General features: G+C 40.1%; 1 protein-coding gene and 1 long non-coding RNA gene across 2 annotated transcripts; one reads left to right on the top strand and one right to left on the bottom strand.

Annotated features, from left to right (window-relative positions):
* The first annotated feature begins 5,196 nt into the window (after positions 1–5,196).
* On the top strand, positions 5,197–6,711 carry LOC135289414 (uncharacterized). The gene is made up of 3 exons (XR_010352160.1): positions 5,197–5,491; positions 5,898–6,020; positions 6,565–6,711. It is a non-coding gene; the product is annotated as an uncharacterized LOC135289414 (long non-coding RNA).
* Positions 6,712–18,188: 11,477 nt separating this feature from the next.
* Positions 18,189–22,183, bottom strand: NPBWR1 (neuropeptides B and W receptor 1). The gene is made up of 2 exons (XM_064402979.1): positions 21,481–22,183; positions 18,189–21,026 (listed from the first exon to the last, which is right to left on the bottom strand). The coding sequence occupies exon 2, from the start codon at positions 20,980–20,982 to the stop codon at positions 19,999–20,001; it is 984 nt and encodes a 327-aa protein (XP_064259049.1). The 5' UTR covers positions 20,983–21,026; positions 21,481–22,183; the 3' UTR covers positions 18,189–19,998.

Below are 22,183 nucleotides of genomic sequence, written 5' to 3'. Positions count from 1 at the left end.
ATGGCATAAAGCCTCCTGTGGGTAACTTGTGCAGAAGAGTAACTTAAGCTGAGCAAATTCTAGGTGTTTTTTTTCCTTCTTTATTTTTTTGGGGGTTTTTTTTTGGTTTTTTTTTTTTTTTGTTTTTTTTGTTTTTTTGAGATAGCATGGTGTTATCTACCTCCACAGCAGAATGGTTTCAATGTGTGTGGAGTTCCTAGGAAACATTTTCCTAGAACCCATTTCAATCTGACAATATGTGTCTCATTTCTTTGCTCCTTCAGAAAGGAGTTGCGCAAATGGCTGTTAGAGAAACTTGCCTTTGAATGACACGTGTTCATGTATAGCCATGAATTTACATATACCTGTCATACAAAGGGGTTGCACTGGCAATATCCAACAATTTTAAAACCATCTTTCATGGAAGGGAGACTTGAAAACAAGCAATCAAAAACTCTCCAACCTCCTGTCTCTGACAAGTGTCTGTCTCTTCTCTACATTGAGACTGACCTACTGGCTTTCCAGCAAGAGTGATCTCAAGGGTTTGGGCTTTGTAGTGATTTTCTGAGAGGTTTTTTTTTTCCCCCTGTAGGGAGGAGAGGTTTTCTTTTACCATAGAACAAAGAGGTAAAGAGAGAAAGAACAAGGGAGAGAAAAAGGAGAAAGAACAAGGGAGCAGATCCTTTTGGAATGACTTTGTACAGGATCACCCAATGGTGAGGTGTGGTATTGCGGTATCTCTCTCAGAGGTATCTCTCTGATCTTTCCTGGCAATTCATGCAGCAAATATCAGAAGTAGCATGAATCCAGATTCTGGAAGTTCATCAAGCTTGGAGTGCCTTTGTGCAGCTCTGTGTCCATGTTTATTGAGATATGTGTCTATGAAGCATGACATGCATCCAATGCCTGGAAGTAAAACAGAGGTGCCAAGAAAAATATCTCTTGTGTCCAGGAAAAGTCAGCAGTACTTCTAGAGATTTGGAGGTCATGTGTACCCCATCTTTTCATACTCCACTCATCATGATCCTTCGTAGAACCTATATAGATTTTAAATGGTCATTGTGAAAAATTAGGACAATGAAACTCCTACTTTTATTTGAGGTATGTTGCCAAAATACATCATAAAAAGCCCTAGGGCATTGACAAGATGATTTTGCAATTTTACTGTGAATTCTGAGGTGTGTGGGCTGTGGACTCTGCTGCTGTTTGAATTAGCTCTTCCACTCTCAGGCAGGAAGGCATTCTTTCATTAAAGGAGAGAAATTTTCCCAAACTGATGAATTGACACTCAGTATTGATCCTCAGCAGAAACTATAATATTGCAGGGAACGGCGTCATGCTGAAGAATGTGTATGTGCTGGGAGCATAATTCTCTCAGATCAGATGTAGGAATTGCTGGGCTGGAGTATCTGTAACATTATTTTTTCCTGATTTGTGGCCTTTTCCACCTGATATATAGGAGCTGTCTGCTACTTGTCTTCTTGTCCCTTTATCAGGGAAGAAACATGACAGGATGGATCACAGGTATTTAATGGGTACCGTACAGGTGCTTGGCTTGGATCTTCACTCACCTGAATCTTCCATGCCCTCTGTGCTGCTGCAAAAGTAATCAGTGAAGCTGGGACCTGTGCTGGCCTCTGATGAGTCACATACAGGTTTGTCCTTTGCCCAGCCTGCCCTACTTTGTCACAACCAAGTGTCTCCTTTGTTGGGACCTTAGGTTACTACTCACTGAGCTGAACTAACAGGTTGTTCCTTTGGCTAGGGCTGGCAGTTTCACATGGAACTTCCTGCAAAGCGCCATCTTTTGCCACACCTCAGGGAAGTGATGTGACTGGCATATCCTTTGATTGGAGGAGTTTCCCCAGAGGTATCTCTCAGATTCTAGTCTTTTGCCAAGACCTTAGTGCTTTTAGGAGAAACCATGACTGTTTTGCCTCCAAACTGAGTGGACATACTAGCAGACACCCTGCTGCACAACCTCCTTACCACTGGTGAAGTGGATCTCCACCTACTTTGTGCTCTGCTAAAATTGCAGACTCCTACAACCCACAGGCAAAGTTGATCCCACATCACTTGTGCAGTACATGGCATGACCCAGTCTTGTTCCATTTAGCTCCACAAGTGAAATATTTCTTGAACCCACACAACAATTCCCAACCACAAGGACTAACCATCACCCAACCAACATGTGAACACAGCAGGTCTTCTGCTTCAGCCTGTGATGTCTGATCCTCCTGTCCTCAGCTCGAGTCCTGCGCACCATTTTTGTAGGCCATGTGTGCGTGGCAATATTTTGGACAACACCCAAGTAGCACTCGCAGTACATACTTTTACTCTGCTTGCTCCATTATCCTTTTTTTCTCATCCTGTGAGTGTATCTTAATGTCACAAAAGGATGAGGAAATATGGTGTCCCAGCTTGCACATTGAGCTAATCCCACTGCACGCTGGGAACATAAACTGGAAAATCCTTCTTATAACATTTAGCATCTATGCGTTGGTGGAGTGTTTAATGAAGTCTTCAGACTTGCAATACTTTTGTGGTGACAAGAGGACCCTGGTGCATGTGATCATTGAACTTGACTGGTTGCACTTCATCTACTTCCTCCTTAAACTCTTTCCACTAGGCTGCTGGACTGGGGACAAATCATCTTTGAAAGAAAGTAATCTTTGCCAAGTCATCTTTGGAAGAAAGCATCAGTCTCCATGCTGATTTTGAAAAATATTAATCATGTAGGTAGCATTAGCAGAGATTGCTGATTTGTGTGCTGTAAAGTGTGGCAGCTCCCCACCAGTGGGCCAGATTAAGCATTCCCTTCTTCTCAAAGGCTTATGCCAGTGTCCTCATCCCATCTCCTTTCTATTGCCTGATGTGATGCTGAATGTGTTGGCAGATTTCCTGTAGGATGAGATAGGTAAGGGCCAACTGCAGCAATAAGGAAAATAAAGTTCCTTAAATACCCAGTTTAAGGTTTGGTCAAGTTCTCTGCAAAAACATCAATAAGATAAGCTAAAACGCTATTGAGGAGCCTCTTCGAATTTATGAGTGTGGTGGAATAACTAAATCCCAGAGAAAAATTTATCACAGGATCACGTTACTGGTATATGCAAAGGATGCAGGGTTAGTTGCTTCTCTTTGAATGATGTGGCAACACTGAAGCATCTCTGTTTATTAACCCCTATCTTTGCCTGGATTTCAGAAAATGTACTTATGAAAATATTAATGTGTTATCTAAGCCACAAAAAGCTGAAATTTATTTTATTATCTGACAGTTAAGCCTGCAAAAACTTTGAGTCTGGAAACATTAAATTCACTCATCTTCAATGCAGTTAGTTCAATTTGCCTGTCAAACTCGAACAATTATTTTTCTTGCAGAGTAAAACATCCTCTTTTATTCCTCCCCTGAATTCCAGTTGAATAAAAAAAGATAAGATGCTCTTCTCTTTCTGTGATTTTTGTGTAATGCATTAATGCAAATGAACCTGTAATTTTAACTCACAGCTGTCTTTCATTGCCACTGAAATAGGGAACACTCAACAACACCCCATGGATTTTAGTTGTTTTGAAATCTGTTTTACTCTTCATAGCTTGTCTATATGTCATATTTAGTGGAAAGTGGACTAAATGTAAATTGCATTAAAATTTGTTTTTTCCAAGCTTTTATAAACAAAATTATACAATGCTTCACAATATCACCAGAGAGACTTTCAGGACAATTTTAATCACGATTTTAGCCTTATGTTCTGGTTTATAAACAGCTTTTCTGATCTCCCCAACTTCAAAAGATATATATATATGTAAATGTCACATTTAAAAGCAGATTGTGTGCATTGGCTGGGACAGGCACATATTTAACATTTATCTATTGGCTGGAATCCAAGAACTCACTTAAATTACTCATGTGCTTATGACTGTTTAGTGGTTTGGGGCCTAAGAAGACAAGTCTTTCTTTTTCCAGTCCTAAACTTACAATGCTTCCTTATTTTTAATACCTCTGAAAGTTTTCATGAAATGTAATTTACCTTGTAATTCCTTCATTTTTCTTTTCACTGAAGCAGGACAGAGAGAGTGGTAAAAAACCAGCATGGTAGAGAGAGTTAAGAGGAAGGTAAAATGGTTACAAAAAATACATAACCTTTTTTCAGGTTAGGAAACATTTTTGTCAATTTGAAGGGGAAAAGAAGACAAAGAAGGCACAGGTTCTGGTCAGGTTCTCCCAACATCCCTATATAGGACTATTCATCCAACTTGGACAACTGCAAAGTAACATGTCTTGAGTCTTCCAGTTTATTCCATCCATCTGTAAATTGCCATTAAAAAGCTTTGAGTTGCAAAGGATTTCTGAAGTGGTTTTTCATCAGGTGTTAAGTGTATTTTAGTTGTAAGAAAGTAAAACAAAACCCAGGAAGAATTAATAGAGTGCCTTACCTCCTCCTTTTCTTCTTCTACAGCTCTCCTCATATACACAAAGGATTTTGCCTTTCTTCAAATGTATTAAACAATGTAGGAATATTTTGAACTCTCAGAGGGATGGGAGAAATGTAAAGGCTGGATCTAACTGTGTACATTGATATTTGAAAGCCTCTATGTTGCTCTCTTTCTTCTCTTATTTCCTTTTTCTTTTCAGATAGCTAAGTTTGAGGCAGAGACATCTATGCCCAGTACCTTCTCAGAGAGCTTAAAATTGTCCCCAAATATCTTTGCTTACAAACGGGTATAAATTCCTAATGCTATGTCAAGGTGCAAAACAGGAAGAAAGTAATGATGTGACTCTTCTATTGGCAGATTACACAAGCTCAACAAAATAAAAAAATGAAAGTCATTGATGGGCAACTTGCACTAGCTGTTCTCAGATGATGAGGGGCAGAGTTTGCTGATGACTCTTTTCCTCTGGGTGACCTTGGTCAAAGGGCTGTTTATCAGCCAAGATGCCTTCTGCAGGAGGTCCTTCCTTCCCCAGGGTGAAACTGTCTTAGTAACAGGGTCCACCACCTCATACCATTTCTCTTTCTTTGATAAAATTAAATAATGTGTATATGGATGAGATCTATAATTCCTCCCTATTTTTGTAGCCATGCTGATAGTTTCCATAGCAACTTGCCTAGAATTTGGAAGGAGGTGCACTGCCTGCAGGAGGGAGAAGGCAGAAAGGTGATGGGGCTTGTACTTTTTCCACATTTTTTCACTGTTTTGTCATCTCTGTCACGGGAAATACTGCTGACTCTCCTCAGACTTTTAATCCTTCCCTTTTCCCTCTAGACTGTAGTGCATGAAAATGTCTTAGCCCTGTGTCATTGTCACTTGGGTTGGGCTGTGGATACTCTACTGGCACCAGGAAGTCCTGGTGCCACTTCCTGTCCTATTCCTGGACAAGCTCTGAGGGGTCTCAAGAGGTGGAACTCCAGCCACCAGCATGTCCGAATGATTGGCAGCTGGTGACACCAAAGCACCAATATTTGGGGGTTTATCTGTACTTGATGGTATTTACCCCCTTTGTCATACAAGCCAGGTAACGGGAGGAGTGGATGAACAGCAGAGGGGAGGTGAAAGAAGGGCAAGGTTTGAGAAGTACTGCAAGCATACACAAACAAGATGGCAGAAAATGTTTGCCAGATAACAGGATGATTTTAATTCTTTCATCTGACTTTATCCATACTGATTAGTCATTGAAGAAAAAAGTACATGTTAAAGGCAGGAATTAAAAAACACAGACCCCTAAAGAAGAGGAGACAACGCTGCCACTTATTCACCTGCTGAAGTTCACATCCTTGTTGAGGAAAGGATTCCAAACAGTGATCACTTGGCAGTTCTGATACACAGGCTTTTCAAGAGGGCTTTTTTTCTCCTCCTGCTCATACTAGCTGGGTTTCACTACTGTTCATTTTGAACTGAAATCTGATGGATTTTAGTTTTAGTTTTTAGGTGGAAGCTGCCAAGCAAATGCAGTACTGAAGCTTTCAAAAGAGGGAGATTTTCGAACCTGGAAAACCAAACCAGAAAAAAAGAAAAAAATCCTCCCTGGAGGAATTTGAAAAATGGTAATTTGTTTATGCCATGAAGAAACTGTTGCTGATCATCATGAGGTTACAAATTACTTAGTACTTTTTAAAAAATAGAAATTATGAGCTTTGGAATGTTACATTTGTATCTTGCAGAACATGATCTGCACAGTGCAATGCACAAGTTGAAAATATTCATGTGAGTGGAGAGAATCACTGTGTCTTTATCCATTTACCTTGTTTGCAAGACTGATGTTTCAGGGTGTGCAACACAGTGTAAAGTAGCCTGCACCCTTGTTGATGTTAAAAGCTTTAACTAGAGAATAATCATTGTATCTCAGTCTTAAAACTCATCTTGTGTGCTACAAGAAAAAGTTAGAATCAGCAGTTGTGCAGTAAAATGGATTTGAGGAAATGTGATTGTAGATAAATGTTTGGCTTGAATCTCATATGACAAAATCCTTTAAAAATATTACTGTCCCTTGAAACTGCTGTGAACCTACACTATTGAGGAACTGAGTAAATGGCATTCTCCGTTAACTCTTCAATGTTTATATTCTCAGATGAACAATTTTTTTCTCAGAACCTGATGCTGATGTACCTGCATGGAGAGATTATTTTACACTTCTTCTATCGGAGATATTGCAAAGGACTCAGGTAGGATCAAAAGGTGGAGATTGTAAAAGGTAGAAGAGCAGCTCAAAGGAAGATTTTTTTTTTTCTTTTAAGAATATGAGAGTGCACATGTGAAATGTCACAGTGTACGTGTGAAATTCATATGCTGAAGAGTTACAGAGCAACGCAATAGATACAAAAAAATCATGGTTTAAGTCCTGGCAAAGTTCCCTCAGAAGGCAAACTATTTCAATTTAAAATAAAAGCATTATTGTTTGTTTAGATAATCTCATATTTCATTGAGATACTGTCTTATTACAGAACTATTGATAGGATTACTGGTGTAAGATATAGGCCTGCATGATTGTGGGATGATATACCTGGTTGAAACTAAATATATGTAATGTCTGTATCCTACAAATCATTATTAGAATGTCAATAGTATTTACTTTGAATAAGGCAGAAATAGTGTTTTTCTAAAGAAAAACTGTTTTCAGCACCCATCTGCTTGGATAAAATGCTGTCTCTTGGAAATTTCAATGAGAAAATATTTTCTCTTGAAGGTGAACTTCTTGATATAAATTGTGATTAATCTGCCTGTAACAGCCATAAGGTGACTTGAAATGCCTTTCTGGCAGTGCAAAGATTATTTTTCCTTCTTAGGGTTTTTGATAACTAGATGACTCTCCAGTTTATACTTCAAGAAAGTACAATTAAAAACATTTCCATCTTCAGCTCAACTAAAGTATGTCGCCAGAATCTGTTTGTTGTATTTTCTGTTAGGCAGAATTCCCCCCTGAGGAACTGATTCACAGAGGATGATGAAAGCAACCTCAAAATTTGGACAGACCTCCATAAAAGCATGTTAGAAGACCTTTTCTGTTTATTTATTCCCACTTTTCCAACCCTGAACAACACTTTTGCTTTGAAATATACTTCACAGTATTTATAATTTTACAACATATTCTGCATTAGATTTTTGGCATGCATGTCTCCATTCTCACATCATTGAATTTTGAGTAGGTATCTCTCATAAGAGGAGAGGGATAATAAAAATTACTTCTTCGATCACGTGCTCAGAAAAATCCTTCTCTGTTTGACAGGATTTTCATGGGAAATGGAAAGGTGTGCGAGATAGGTTGAGACGGTGAAGTTTTTTTACTATAGAGAGTTCAGCTGCTCTTTGCAGAAAGTTATTAAGGTGTTCCCAGCTGTACCACAGTATTGCATCCTGACAGGGCTTTTGAGCAGATGTTGCTTTGGAGACAGAAGCAGAAATGTGTGTGCATCTATCTATCTATCTATCTATCTATCTATCTAATCTCTACACAATACCCACACAAGCCTAATTTTTCTGAAAATTCCTATTTATTACAATTCATTTATTTTGGATACAGATGTCTCAGTATGTTGTTAAATATATATACACTGCTGCTGTGAAAAGAGTAAACCATATAATTTTATTGTAAGGCAAAGCCATATTCTTGAAGGAATATTTGTGTGATCCCAGCATGAGCTGACCTGAGACAGTGTTGCAGGGAGGTTACTGAGGTGTCTTTTTGCCTGTGTTGCCCTTGATTACCCTATGACTTCTGAAAAGATCTGGCTTCTGCTGTTACTTTGTGAGACCATTTGCAAAGTGGAGAAAATGCTGTGCTCACTCTTGTATTTTTCCACAGAGAAATTATTCTCTCCCTGCAATGTGTCTTGGTTATATCCATTAGTGGTTCAAGTTTGCTGCTCAGGCCAGGTGCTGCCTGTCGTGCTCATGTTAGTGAAGATGTATTGACAAGCAATACATGAGGAATGATCTGCTACATGGCTCTTTTATCTCTGTTACCATGTAGGCAAATAGTCAGAAAAAATAAAATTGCTTTTACAAAGCCCTTGTCAGAGGCAGTTGGAAATACTTTTGTTAAAATATCTTCCTAAAAAGTGCAGATTTGTTGAGAATGGGTTTCTACATTCAGATATGATAACTGCAGTGAAAACAAGAAAGGTCTTGGATACAGATCAAACTCTGGTTAGATTGGGAAACACCCATTTGTAACCTAGGAAATCATTAGTTTTGTGGTAGATAAACACAGCCTTTGGTGTTGAGGATCCTCAGGGAGGTTTTTTGTTAGCACATCCCTACTGCAGGCCCCCTCTGCTTTAAACTGGCACAGAGGTAGAATTAGGCAGCCTTTGGGCAGGTAACTCAATGAGACTGCAAAGAGCACCTCAACTGCATGTCCTTCCTTGCAGTTGAGACTTTTTAAACAATGCATCATTTATTCACTGAAAGGTACAAAGTGATCATGAAAGGACAGCACCACGGACTCCTATTTTGGGTTTTGTCCTTGCTTTTTGTGTATGCTCTTCATCCTTGCTACAGCAAATTCTTTCCTATTGCTCCCTGTTTCTCTGAAGAGTTTATTTTTTCCCCCTGATCTTAAGGTTAGTGATGGAAAGAGCAATCATCCTTGCTCTGGCTGTGGTGAAGTAGCTGCTTCCAGATAAACATAGCCAAGGTTTGCATGTATAATTTCAAAGACCAGGGGTTTTATTTTGTTTGGTTGTGGTTTTCTTCCCATACAAACTACATTTGATTCCAAGGAGTGGAATATACTGAAGAGCTCTGATTTAATTTTCATTGGACTGAGGTGCCCTAGGAGGTTTTCATAAACTTACTCTATTTAAAATAAAGTTGTTATGTAAGAGCTTATTGCTGAATATAAACAGGTTCTGGAAACTTATTCCATTGCAAAACAAATAGTGAAGCTCTATAAAAATCCTCATTTTGGAAAACCTTCTCTTGTTATGAAAGAAAGAAAGAAATCATCTAAGATGAAGCAATATTTAAAATAAAGGGGAAGGAAATGAAAAGCTTATTAGCAAGTCTATAATTGTGCTTCTAGCACCTTGTAATTACACAGTGCATAAATTTCTCAGGCACTTGCAATTGCTTTTTATTTTTGTAAGCAGAGTTCCATATATGCAGAAAATTCATTTTTAGTTGTAGTTTTCTACTTAGCATATTGTAGCTACAGTACTACACATATTACATGCAATACAAACATAAAACTTGACAATCAGATATTTTTGTTTAATAAGAATAAAATATTTCCCAGTAAAATCTGTTGTTAGAAAGTAAAAAAAAAAAAACAAACAAAAAACAAAACAAAAAAAAACCCAAAAAACTTTTTAACTTTGGAGCAATTGAATTAACATACTTTGTTATAATATATATATAATGTACTATGAACACTGTTGAAGACACAGGTTTTTTACCTATTAATTGCAATAAAATTGCTGGGAAAGTGGTTGGCAATTTTACATAAGATTTAGATGATTTTTGTTAGTTTAGTAAATTATTTAGATTGGCTGATTCCTTGTGCATATTATTATTATAGTTTTTAGTGCTTAGCCACATCTTTTGTTCATAATATTCTTCTTTTTTTCTCTGCAATCTCAAAAAAAAAGAAATTAAGTCTATAAATTCTTCATCTAGTGTCATAAATTCCTTCGTTTATTTATGTGCTTAGCAATCATTTATACATATATGCAAGTATAGCATCTGGTAATTTTATTATTGCATGTTGAAGAGGTTCATAAAACTTGTTTGAGAATTGCATTGGGTTTCTTAGACAGTGTGAAGTATCCCCAGCATGGGAGCATCTGAGAGCCATTCTTCTCCCCATTCCTATTAATATCAGCTACTTTGGGTCAGATTTCCTTTTAAGAAATTGCTGCAAGATGTTTTTCTCAGTAACATTTTAACAACAAATGAAGCAGTTTTATTTGCTTAAGTCATATGTTCTTTTTCCATCCCCTAAGAATTAACATTGCTGCTGTTGCCTTGCTCTGCTTAGCTTTTCTTCATGGCCCCTGACAGGTGTGTACTTAGCAGGTGGATTGTAATTCCTAAAAGTTTTGCAGCAAACCATAAATGATAAATTCCTCTTGCAAGAGCAGTGGGAAAGGTTGTGCAGAGTGTGCTGGACTCTCCTAGAAGTAGGCAAGAGAGGAACAGAAGAGCAGCTGACACATCAATAATGAAAATGTTACTTCATTCTATTTTAGTGGTATCATAAACTTGGTTGAGGCAGTTCAGAAAACAAGAGGAAATGCTCAGTGGAATGTGGGTCTCTGATAGGGACACGTTAAAGACCCTGAAAAAGTAGAAGAAATTATTTTTGCAGAGTGCCTGTGGGCTTGTGAGGAGAGATTGATGGATGGCTGATGGGGCAGAGGTAAGCACAGAAGGAAAAGAAGGTCCTGACTTAACATCCTCAGTGAACAACATCTGAACTTCAGTAAAAGCAGCAGAACCTGGCCTCCCCCAGAGGAGTATGTGAGATCTGTCTTAACTCTAGAGATGTTTTGAAGAGTTAATCTAATGTAGCATGTATGTGCTGATAATAAAGTCACATATTGGATGAATAATGGCATTGTATGTAAGTCCATTTGTCTTTCAAATGCTATGATAAACTAGAATAGGTACTCATTCTTGCTTTAGGGATTTCCTTATTCTCCCTCTCTGATCCAGCTGGTGAGTGGATGGAACACATTCCTTTCATGAGCAATAATAAATGGTGAATAGAATTGGGCCCTGTGGACATGCAGCAAGTGGGGTCATCTACTCACCTGTTCTATCTTGCTAGAGAGCTTCTGTTTTCTCTTTTATTTTTCTTCTGAATTTTCAAGCCATATTTTGTAAAGAAATCCAGGTTTATCCATAATTTCTGTATTTTCTTTGCTTTTCCTACCCTTAAGATGCTTTAGAACTTCTTCCTTTGCCCACTCATTTCCTTGTCTTAAAGAGACTAGATTTGATTATATTTATGATCACAATCTTGTAGTCAGTGTTTTGCAGAACGCCCAGTCCATGGGAACCCAATTTGGCCCACTGTATGCTCTCATTGTACAAATAATAGAAGGAATTGTAAAAGTTTCTATTTCTGCCTTGCCAGATTTAATTCTGGTAGGTAGCAATGTTTGCCACCTGCTCACACACATTATATAATAATGTCCTTGAAAACAGCTGTACATCACCATGTCAAGACACATAATTTAAGATCCATTAAAAATAGACTACTTGACATGAGAGACCATTGGTTTGATATAGAATGGTAAGTCTGAAATAGTGGATTTGTTCCAGCATTTTACAATGGATTTTTTTTCTTAAATTCTTCTGACTGTAGTACTGTGACTCAGTGGTAGTGGTTCTTAAAAACATGGGAAAAAAAATTAAATGTGTAGTATAGCCACTTAGAGCCACTTCATTTACTGCCTAGTCACAGAGGATGGAAACTGGCCATCTCAGATTTAATCAGCTTTGAATAGGAGCCCAGTAATTGATATAGGGAAAAAATTCAAAATATGTTTGCCAACTACAGTAGGGCCTGTTAGAGTGATTTCTGCATTGGTTTTCCAGTCATATATTCTGGTTTGGCTTGGTTTATTTAGCAGTATTTAAGTTATTTCTACCAGGACTAATTTATCTAGGGGACATTTCTTGCCATGTTTTCGATTTTAGTGCATTTCAAGTAAGAGTCAGAAGAACTCTTCATCACACCAAGAAAGTTTGTCAACAGAGTTGAAGTTTATTCTGAGTTTTATGGTAATAGTGGTTTTTGAGATTTTTTAGTATTCTCTTTATGACATACAGTGTCTGTGAATAAACAAGCATATCAGAGAAGTATCAAAACTTGGGAAGAAGGGAAAAATCACCATAATAATTTGAATCTTTTCCTTTTAATAATTCTGTGATCTTAAAAGGTAGGTTTGGTGGGGTTTTTTAGGTTTGGGTTTGATTTTTGGAAATAGTCAAGGTATGTCCAAAAATGAGAGCTAAGTGCTTTCTCTCTTCATAATAAGTTTACATATTTAGTTGTCCAAATTACCCATCACAGGTTGCAGCACCACAATCCAACAATGATCTATCACCCTAAGTCTCGCTGAGAGTTGAGTAACTTTAGCTCATCACAGGGAACAAATGCCAAACTCAGTCTCACCAAACATGAAGACAATAGCTTCTATAGGTACCTAATAAAAATCACATGGTGGTTTTATATAGCATACCGCTGCTATGTCACTATGCCAACCAGAAAGCAGCCTTGTTATTTCTTAAGAAATAAAGATCCATTTTGTAACACAGGTTCAGCAAGAGAGGCATAAAAGCCCATACACAATTTTTCAGCTTCAGTTTTAAGGTGAATACAAGGCCAAAGTGAAAAATACATCTTGGGAAGCATATGTCTCTCCGGAGACAAGGAGGGAAGCAGGCTCATGGTCCGCTTGGTATTCCAGGAGACCCGTGTACCCAGAAAAGTAAAATCTCTTCATTTGCAAATTCTCTTGTGCAGCTCTTACTTTTGTGTATGTGGGTGAATGTCTACCACTGCAACCCAGACTAGTTAGGATCTCAGTGCTACCACAGCATCAGCAGCAAATAAAAACAATCAACCAGCAGCTCCGCTATTTTAACATTTTCTCACTGATCTGAGTTGGCCTCAGTAGGCAGGGATGTAATGCAGAAGGAAAACACCTCGGAGCTAGAGCTGAGGATTGCTTACCCAGCAGGGGTCTTGGTAGCCCAGCTTTCCTCCCACAGGGAGCTACTGCCACACAGGCATGTTGTATGTCTTCCATCCAATAGCAAACATAAATATACACTGCAGTATTGGAGAGGATTGTAGCAACACCTGAGCCTGTAATATTCTACAAACACATTTCACACAGTTGACTATTCATTTATGAAAATCACACCAACTCTATCCAAGCCCTTTGCACTACTTACAGCACCTGAGAATCTGACAGATACTTAAATTATTAAGCTACTTGCTCCTTATTAGAATAATATAGTTTTTCTTTTCCTTAATATACACCTTAAAAAGTTTAAATATTTTGGACATATCTTCTCTAAAGAACTCCACTTTTGTTTAAGGACTTGAGACTTTTAGTTGGGAATCTCTTCCCTTACTGATCTGTCTAGAGTCTGAACTAAAAACTTGAATCCGGGAGCATAAAGGAATTTAATCTAGGTTTAACCCAAAGTACTCCTATGATTTCAGCATATTTTGTTCAACCAATACCAGTTAAAAAGTACTAATCTCCATTTTTAAAAAAATGTAAAAGGATTAATGTTTTATATATTTTTTTACAAAAAGAGAAACAGTATTTTTTCCCCTTTGCTAATTTGTATTATCCTGCAACACAGTTTCCAAATTAGCTCTCAGGAACTTGTTTTTTTAGTCTTTAACTCTGGTTTAGGAAAACAGTGATGGCTTGTCAGTGAAGAACCAGTGCCATCTCGGGGCTGAAAGCTGAAAGAAGGGGAAGTGTCCAAAACATTAAATACAGTCTAGGTGTAATAGGAACCAGGGACGGGAAAAAGGCAAATGGGGAAAAAATTTCCAGCTAATGAAAATAGTGTGAAGCAGAGTACACACAAATCCTTGCCTGGAGGCTGCTGGGGCTCCACTGGGCTGCCCTGGTTTGAGGAATGGTGTGCAGGAGAGTTGGCCTCTGCAAGCTGACACACCTTCTTGTCTATGTCAGTGACGAAAATTCTGACCTTTATTAAAGCTATTTTATCATCATTCTGTTTATCATAGCATAGAGAATTTGAATAAAAATTTGAGGAAAAGACACCTTACATGGAAAACTGCATGCTTAGTGTCGGGCATGACAGCACAAGCTCATTTCCACTCAGTACATTTGCTGAATAATTTGTCTTTGAACTCCCTCTGGTGGTACAAATGTTTTGTAAGTAGAAAAAGATTTTGAAAGCATTTGTGGAACTTCAAATAGCAATAAGTTGGTGGTTTGTGCATCTTCTTCATGCTTGCTAAAGACGACTAGGAATGAGGATGGGGAAAATGCAAAATATATAAAACTTATTTTTCTTCTACTTTGTAAAGCAGAAAAAGAGGTTGCCTCGTGTTGCAATCATGCAATTGGCAAAACAATGTAAAAATCTTGCTCTGTTGAGAAAGAAAATTTTTCTGTTGTCTACAGTGGACCTATTTTGAAGCAGAAAAAGACCAAACAAGCTGAGGGGGTCGGGGAGCACTGTAACTGGGATGGGTTTGTCTGAAAGATCTTTACTGATGCTGGTGAGCAATTAGCCCTCAGACAGGGTTCAGAAAAGAATAATTTCCCTGTCATGATTGGGCTACTCATATAAGCAGCTGCTTATCACAATGAGCAAAAGAATCACAGTCTCTTAATGCTAACTTGTCTGCTTTGTACTTATGAATACTCACAGGACATTTGCCAGCTGCAAGTTGTGCTGTGTGTGTTTGACAACAGCATCGATGTTAGACTAAATGTTGGTCTGTTAAATTCAAGCCTATAAACTGCTGTTTCATCTGCTGTCTACACTGGGTGAATAGAAGATCCCTTTTTTTCTCTTTTTTAAATATATTTTTTATTAATTAATTTAATTATGTTTTATTTTTAAGATTTTGGATGTCATGCCATTGAAGGGAGCCTCATGGGAAGAGTCTCTGGAAAAGGAATGTTTATTATATTTCCAGTCTCTGAAAATTCCACAACTTCTGAAATCACAGAGAAAAGATCCATCTGCTCAAATACAACCAGGCAAAATTAGTGTATTCTTCCTTTAACATAAAGTCCTTATGACAAAAATACTGCTAAAAATATTAGACTTAAAAATAGAGGTTTTTTTTTTAATGGGCTTACTTATTTTCACAAAGTACAAAAAAAAAAAAACAGTGGAGGATGTTGCTCTCAAATTAGAAAAAAAAGTATATTTTTCATTGATAAAAAGAAGCAGGGATTGGAAACATTCTGGAACTGGAAACACAGGAGTGGTGGTCAACATCATCTTTGGGTTTGGGGCAGCTGGATCAGGAGTAGCCAGGCAAAAATGCTATTGCTGGAAAAGCATGCAGGGCGATTTTCAAACAAAATTTATAGAAAACTCGGGGTCCTGATGGAATATCTGTTTTGTCAGATGTCTTTAACCAGCTCCCAGGATATGTCTCAGCGACCAAGGGGCACATGGGCTCGGGTTCCTGGCTGAAGGGGTGCTTGACAATTGCACAGAATGTTACCCTCTGGCTCTTTATAGCTTGCTGTATAGAGACTATAGGAAGATGTCCATGAAAAGCTATGCATGTCTTTCAGAAGTCAAGGCACTGAGATTTGGTGCTGACAGTCTGTCACGAGCAGGAGGCGTGTTTTCTTTAACCACGTTTTTTTGGCATGTGAGAAGCTGAATGGTGACTTAAGCAGAAAAAAACCAACACAGTTCTCTCCTGCCTTGACTTATGAGGCTTTACTGCAATCAAACCAGCAAACACTTATTGCTATCCTTTGTGCTTATCCAAGGCTCACACCCTTCAGTGTCCCAGAACTTTTCCCATCCCTGCTTTCTTCAGAGCAAGGCATCCAGCATTATACAGGTGTATGTTCCTCATGCTCTAACTAACCACAGTCCTGAGAATACAGCCCTGTCCACTTTGTTCCCCCACAAGAATCCCAACCCCCCCTTCCCCTCTCCAAATTTGCTGCATGCTTTTAAGCAGTGGCCAAAAGTTCAAAATGCTGAATTTAACACCATCCAGGGTGGTACAAACAGAGGGGAAGGATGAAGCATGAGCAGCCAGGAAATTTAATTCTATTCTATTTATTTATTTATATAATCAGTTTTTATGGTTTTTCTGCTTATCCTCTGTAAGTCTATATCAAATATCTGCAATATTAGTTGCAAGTTAGCTGTGCTGAGGGGAAAAAGGATTCATTTTTATTTTAATAATTTTCATATATATAAAATACTTCCATATGTAAAAAATATACCCTTACAGCAACTCTACTGTCACAATGTCCCATTGTTCATTATAGCTGGTTAAACATTGACTGAGCTGGAACATTTTTATTTCCTCCTCCAGAAATAAAAAATAAAAATGTTTAAGGGGAGCAAATTTATCTTTATATTGTCACCTATTTCTTCTCTGAGAGCTGAAGTTCAGTTTCTATACAACACCAAGTCATCCTTGCTGACCAGCAGTATTGAAAACTGAACCTCTCCCCCTCCTGCTGATTGCTGGTTTGGGTCACATTTAGGCTCTGCTAGAATGTTCTGTCTCTCAAATGAAAAGGGCATATGCTGAGAGAAGAGCTAAGTGTTGTGTTTCCATACTGAAGCCCTACAAGACGCATTACTCAACAATGAGAACCCTCCCCAGGCTCTCCAGGCTCAACTTCCTCTTCCAAGGGGATGTCAGCCTGCAATGCCTACAGTGTGAAAGGCTCCCAGACACGTCACAGGCCCTGCAGACAGCACAGCCCTGCAAGGTGGCTGTTGCTCAAGCCTCAGCCAGCTCTGTGACCAACAACCCTGGGAAAACTCCAGGCATTTGGAGAAACAGTGAATTCTTCTCAGATGTTCACCCCACTGTGAAGAACAGGTGGCTTCAGAATGAGAAGGAATTTAGTGAAGGATAACGTCACCATGAGTGATACTCTATTTGCATTTTTATGACTCTAATAGAAAAAAGAGAAGCAGTCCAAGACACCTCAAAGTGAAATTTGCTAATAGACAATTCTTCTCATATCTTTCTCTTTGGAAAACAAAAAATAAGCATAGGCAAGACAATGAAATGAAACATTGACTAAGAGAAAAGGCATATTTTAAAATGCTTTCCCATATCCTGAGAAATACAAAGATTTTGAAGAGCCCTCTCCACATTGATCTAGCTTAGAAAGTTGGTTTTTAATTTAAGAACTTGAACCAGATTTGATTGTTCAGGAACAATTAAAATTTGGGTATTCAAATCTAGATAAAAATGGAATACAAATCAGACTGTTCTTATAACTCATCGTTACTACCAGCCAGAGTCTTAGAAAGTTGATGTATAGGTACAGAGTAGGTTTTTCAGAAGCACAACAAAGCTACCAAAGTTTCAATGATATTTCTGGGGTAAAAAGAAGCCCTGACAGGTGATGAGACAAATGCAGCTGCATAGCAGCATGACTAAAGCAGTTTGGTGGTCACTATCACAAACAATGTTCAAACCTGTGCCACTAATGTGGCTGTTGGACAGGGAATTTTATTTTACTGCCATTCATCAGTTTTCAGGGAAGGATCAAAACCAATGAGAGCACAATGGTGTTGCACATGTCTTTTCTGAGAATAGAACTGTTTACTTTTTAAGCTGTATGTAGTCTTTAAGCAAATAAGTTGTTGTGAGGATGATGACTAAAGAATACAAGAGAGGTAGCATGCGTAACAGCAACCTAAACAGAGAGATTTTTCTTCTCTGTCCATAAAAATGAAATTCTCTCTCCATGGCAAGTGATTGATCACCAGACAGCTGGTGTGAAAAGCTAATTACCTTTTCTTTCAGGCAGAAAGATAAAGTGTGGGTTCTTGAAGCACATTTTTTTCTGTGAGATGTGGAAATGGGTACTCCACACCTTTTGGGCTTGCTCTTTCAAATGCCAGCTTCTGTGTCTGATGGATGTCATATCATTCAGCCCCCAGTGAAACAGAACAACACTGTCATTCCCCAAAGAGTCCTTCTATTTCCACAACAGCTAGACTGGGTGTTGAACTTAGCATTGACTGGCTCAGGGAATATTAATGTCTTATAAGGAGAAATTATTTAATTATTAACCTAGACATATGTTATTATAAAGTATCAGGCATGCATAATTGCTAAAATCTGTGAGTAAAATTTTTATTTGGAGTTTTTTGTGGGAGGATTTAGTGAAAAAAAACTTTCCATATGCCTATGGCAAAACTTTAAACTGCAGCAGTAGGAAAGGACCTGGTGCAAAGTCTCACAGGAGTATCCTACATCTGCCATTTTTATTTCACTTCTCTTTCTTAAGAGAAATATTAATAAGTCTTACCAAAAACTGGAAGTATGTGAGAGATAGTTTAAGAGTAGCCTAACCACTGCAAGTTATTTGTGATTTCTAAGGGAAGAAGGATCCCATGTATCATAAGGATGCTTTCAAACCCTTAAAAGTTTACTGGTTCTGAAGATAGCCTCTGATTCTGTTTTCTAGGACCACAAAATAAATATCTGTAAGTGAAACAGCCCATAAACACATTACAAATAATGAAGTAATCACCACTTCTGATATAAACAACAGCTGCATTTTTTGCAAATGACAATGACCAAGTGCACTGTTAAGCTATTTTCTGCAGCAAGTGGCTTCAAACCCATATCTGTGTCTTTTATTCACTAGGGAGGGGTTGCTCTTTTTTTTAAAGTTCAGACTGATACCTCTCTTACATGTTTCAAGGATTTTGACTGCCTTATCTTACTGTCCTGTAAAATGAAATTAGCTCAATACCTTTGTTTATTCCTTATCATTTGGAGATGTTGCTAAGTTTGCAAGACTTTGGTAAGCAGGTCCTGTAGGTAGGAATGAGGCTGTGGTATTATTAAGCAAGACACTTGGTAACGCGTAGAAACCCATGGCACTGGGAATATTTCTCTGTCTGCTCTGGGGTGCCCTGACCCCCCAGGGGAGCACTGACTTTGACCCTCAGTCATGGAGAAAGTTTCCTAGACTTCAAGACACACTAGAATCCACAAAAGTGTGAAATAGATTATAGAGAGTAGTGTAGGTATATCACTTAGATGAGAAATTTAGGTTTTGGGATTTTTAGTATGTTGTGGATGGAAGGAAGATGGAGGGCACAAGGTGTCATCCTGAGTTTCTTCTTCATGCTTCTTTTTCCTTCTTCTTCATGGGTTTGGCTGATGTTTGGAATTGGGCAGAAAATTTGCATTGTGGGCTCTTTGGGATCAGTTATTGGGTTAAAAGGAAAAATATAGGTGTCCTTTCTTAATTGGATAGTTTAGTCTTAAAAGACCTTGTAACAAGAGATTGTTAGCCATTTTGTGCCTTGCTAATGAAAAACTGCTGAACTCACAGTAGTAAGACTGTTTTACTGATAAGAAATAATAAACATCTGAGTCTGAACATGAACTACCTTCTCAAGTGCCTTCAATCCAGACCCAGAGAAACTTACAGTGACACACTTTTATTAAGATTTACAAATCACCAATAACTGAGTCAGTCGTGCGGCTTGAGTTCACAAAGCAATGCCTTTGAAAAGGGAAAAGGGACCTGTGGCAGCTCTGTGAGCTCCAAACCCAGGTCAGAAAGAGCATTAGAGAGAAGAAATTAAAAAAACCCCAAAACAATAACAAATAAACTAACAAAAGAAACCAGGGCAGTGCTAAGGAAATGAGTGCAGGACAGGTAATAAAGATCCACACAACCCCAGTTCATGTCTTGGGTAGTGCGACAAACTAAAGCCCAGTGGGCCATCACAAGGAGACTGGAGAGAAAGCACTCTCTGGGCTGGAATCACCTAGGAAAAGCAAGTGACTATGTGAGGGACACAGGACAGATGGCTGGGTTGGCTTTACGAGGTGGCTCTGCGATCCATCAGTCTGCGAAAGCTCCTCCGGAAGCTTTCATCCAGAAAGGCATACAGGAAAGGGTTGAAGCAGCTGTTGGCATAGCTTAGGCTGGTGATGAAATAGGAAATCCCAATGACGAGTGGGGTTTGTGGGATGTCCACGATGAGGGCCACCACGGTGCTAAGGTGAAAGGGTGTCCAGCAGAACAAGCACACACCCAGGATAGCAACCACCATCAGCGTCACCTTTTTTTTGGCTTTGTCCAGAGCTTTTGCGTTGCAGTGGAGCTGCACATTTCTCAGTCTGCACAGCATGGTGGTGTACAGGGTGCAGATGGTGGACACTGGGATGACAAAGCCTAAAATAAGGGTGTAGATCCGACTGCCTTTCCACCACACGCTCTCGGGGTGGGGGAACACGAAGACGCAGTGGGAGCGCCCCTGCTCCTTGTGTACCTTGGCAAAGACGGCAAAGGGCAGGATGATGACAGTGACAAAGGACCAGACGCAGAGGCTCACAATCTTGGCTGCTCGGTAGGTGCGGTAGGACACCTTTCTGGACTTGGTGGTGGCTGCCACAACGAGGTAGCGGTCAATGCTCATGACAGTGAGGAAGTAGATGCTGGAGAAAATGTTGTATTGGTCTATGGAGATGATGAGCTTGCACATGAGCTCTCCGAAGGGCCACTGCAGGAGCAGGTAGTCAGCAATGTTGATGGGCAGCACCAAGGTAAAGAGCTCATCAGCAATGGCCAGGTTGAGGACGAAGATGTTGGTTACTGTTTTCATCTTTGGTGCTTTGAGGATTACATAGATGACAACAGTGTTGCCTGTCAATCCCACGGCACAGATGACTGAGTAGATGACAGGCACTGTGATGTAGTACCTGGGGCTTACTGGAGTAGTGGACATATTCAGAGTCCCATGTCCTCTTCCAGTGCAGTCTGCACATGAGGAATTGATTTCAGGGAGGGAGGAGTTCTCCATGGCTACAGGAGAGGATGACTAGGCTCAGGGGTGGCGAGGATGACCTGGAAGTGGGGAAAAATATGTGAGACCTCTGCTCTTCGCGAGGCTGTCTCCTCTGGTACGTCTAACCACCAAAATCTCACGTATGCTCCCCACTGCCACCCTGATGGGAGCAAAGGAAGATCACCAAGGGCTTAGCCAGAAGCCAAGGGTCCCAGCAGCTGCCCCTTCCCTGCTCCCACATCGTGGGAGTGCCGCGCGGGGACAGCGCTCAGCCTCGGCTGCCCCGAAGTGATCGGGCACCCCAGGGTGGCAGCGCTCGCCCGGGAGCCCAGAGGGGCTGCCCGCTCCCCTTCCTCGCCGGCGCTCGGCGGTGCCTTCGGTCGGGGGTGCACGGAGTGCGGGGGTCCTGCTCTCTGGGGGAGCCGGTGCCCTCGGTGTGCTCCCCGAAAAGCAAAACGCACCCCCTTCCCGGCCGGACAGAGCGCTGCGGACGGGGAGCAAGGATGCACTGACCTCTTCCAGCCCGGCTGCGGCGGCGCGGCTCCCGGAGCGGCGGGATGCTCTGCTGGGTCCGCGCAGGAGGGATTCTGCTGGATCCTGAGAGTTACAGCCGTGTCCGGCTCGATCTGGGCAGCAAGAAACAGGTAACGCGAACATCAGAGAGGATGGTTTAAAAGTCGGAAGCTGGAGAATCGCCAAGAGATTTGTGCGGCTCCCTGAAGTCACATCCCCTCCCGCGGTCCGGCAGAGCAGCGATGGGGAGAGAATTCCCAGCTGTTCTTGGGCCATCTGCTGGCCGTGCTGGGGCTGGGAGCTCCGTCTTCAGCGCTTGCCTGGGCCCGGGACTGTCCCGGCGCGGGGCGGGGGCAGCGTGATGCTGTGCATCAGGCTCCGAGCAACACGATCGAGGGCAAGGTGCCCCTGCTTGCTGCGGGGGGTTGGACTAGATGGCCTTTAAGATCCCTTCCTGGGATCTTGCCAGGAAAACGCATTTTTCATGGGAATTGGGATTCAGAGGCAGGATGGATGCATAGTAGTCCCTGTGCTTCTGCCTGACACTTTGACTCCTTCACTCTGTACTAGGGATATACTGGAATATAACCCTGGGAAGGCAATATTTTTTGGAAGGTAATTCAGAGCTCTTGATTATCGGGGTTTTTTTTCCAAAAAGTACGTGGCATAAAATCTATCTAACTTTAGTTTCATTTTTGTTGCC

This window comes from Passer domesticus, chromosome 1, assembly GCF_036417665.1.
Source record: "Passer domesticus isolate bPasDom1 chromosome 1, bPasDom1.hap1, whole genome shotgun sequence".
NCBI lineage: Eukaryota > Metazoa > Chordata > Aves > Passeriformes > Passeridae > Passer > Passer domesticus.
Note: the sequence above shows the minus strand (reverse complement) of the source record. Positions and strands in the feature narration are given on the sequence as shown.

Coding starts and splice junctions, on each gene's coding strand:
- NPBWR1 (XM_064402979.1), bottom strand. CDS start 20,982: ATGGAGAACTCCTCCCTCCCTGAAATCAATTCCTCATGTGCAGACTGC.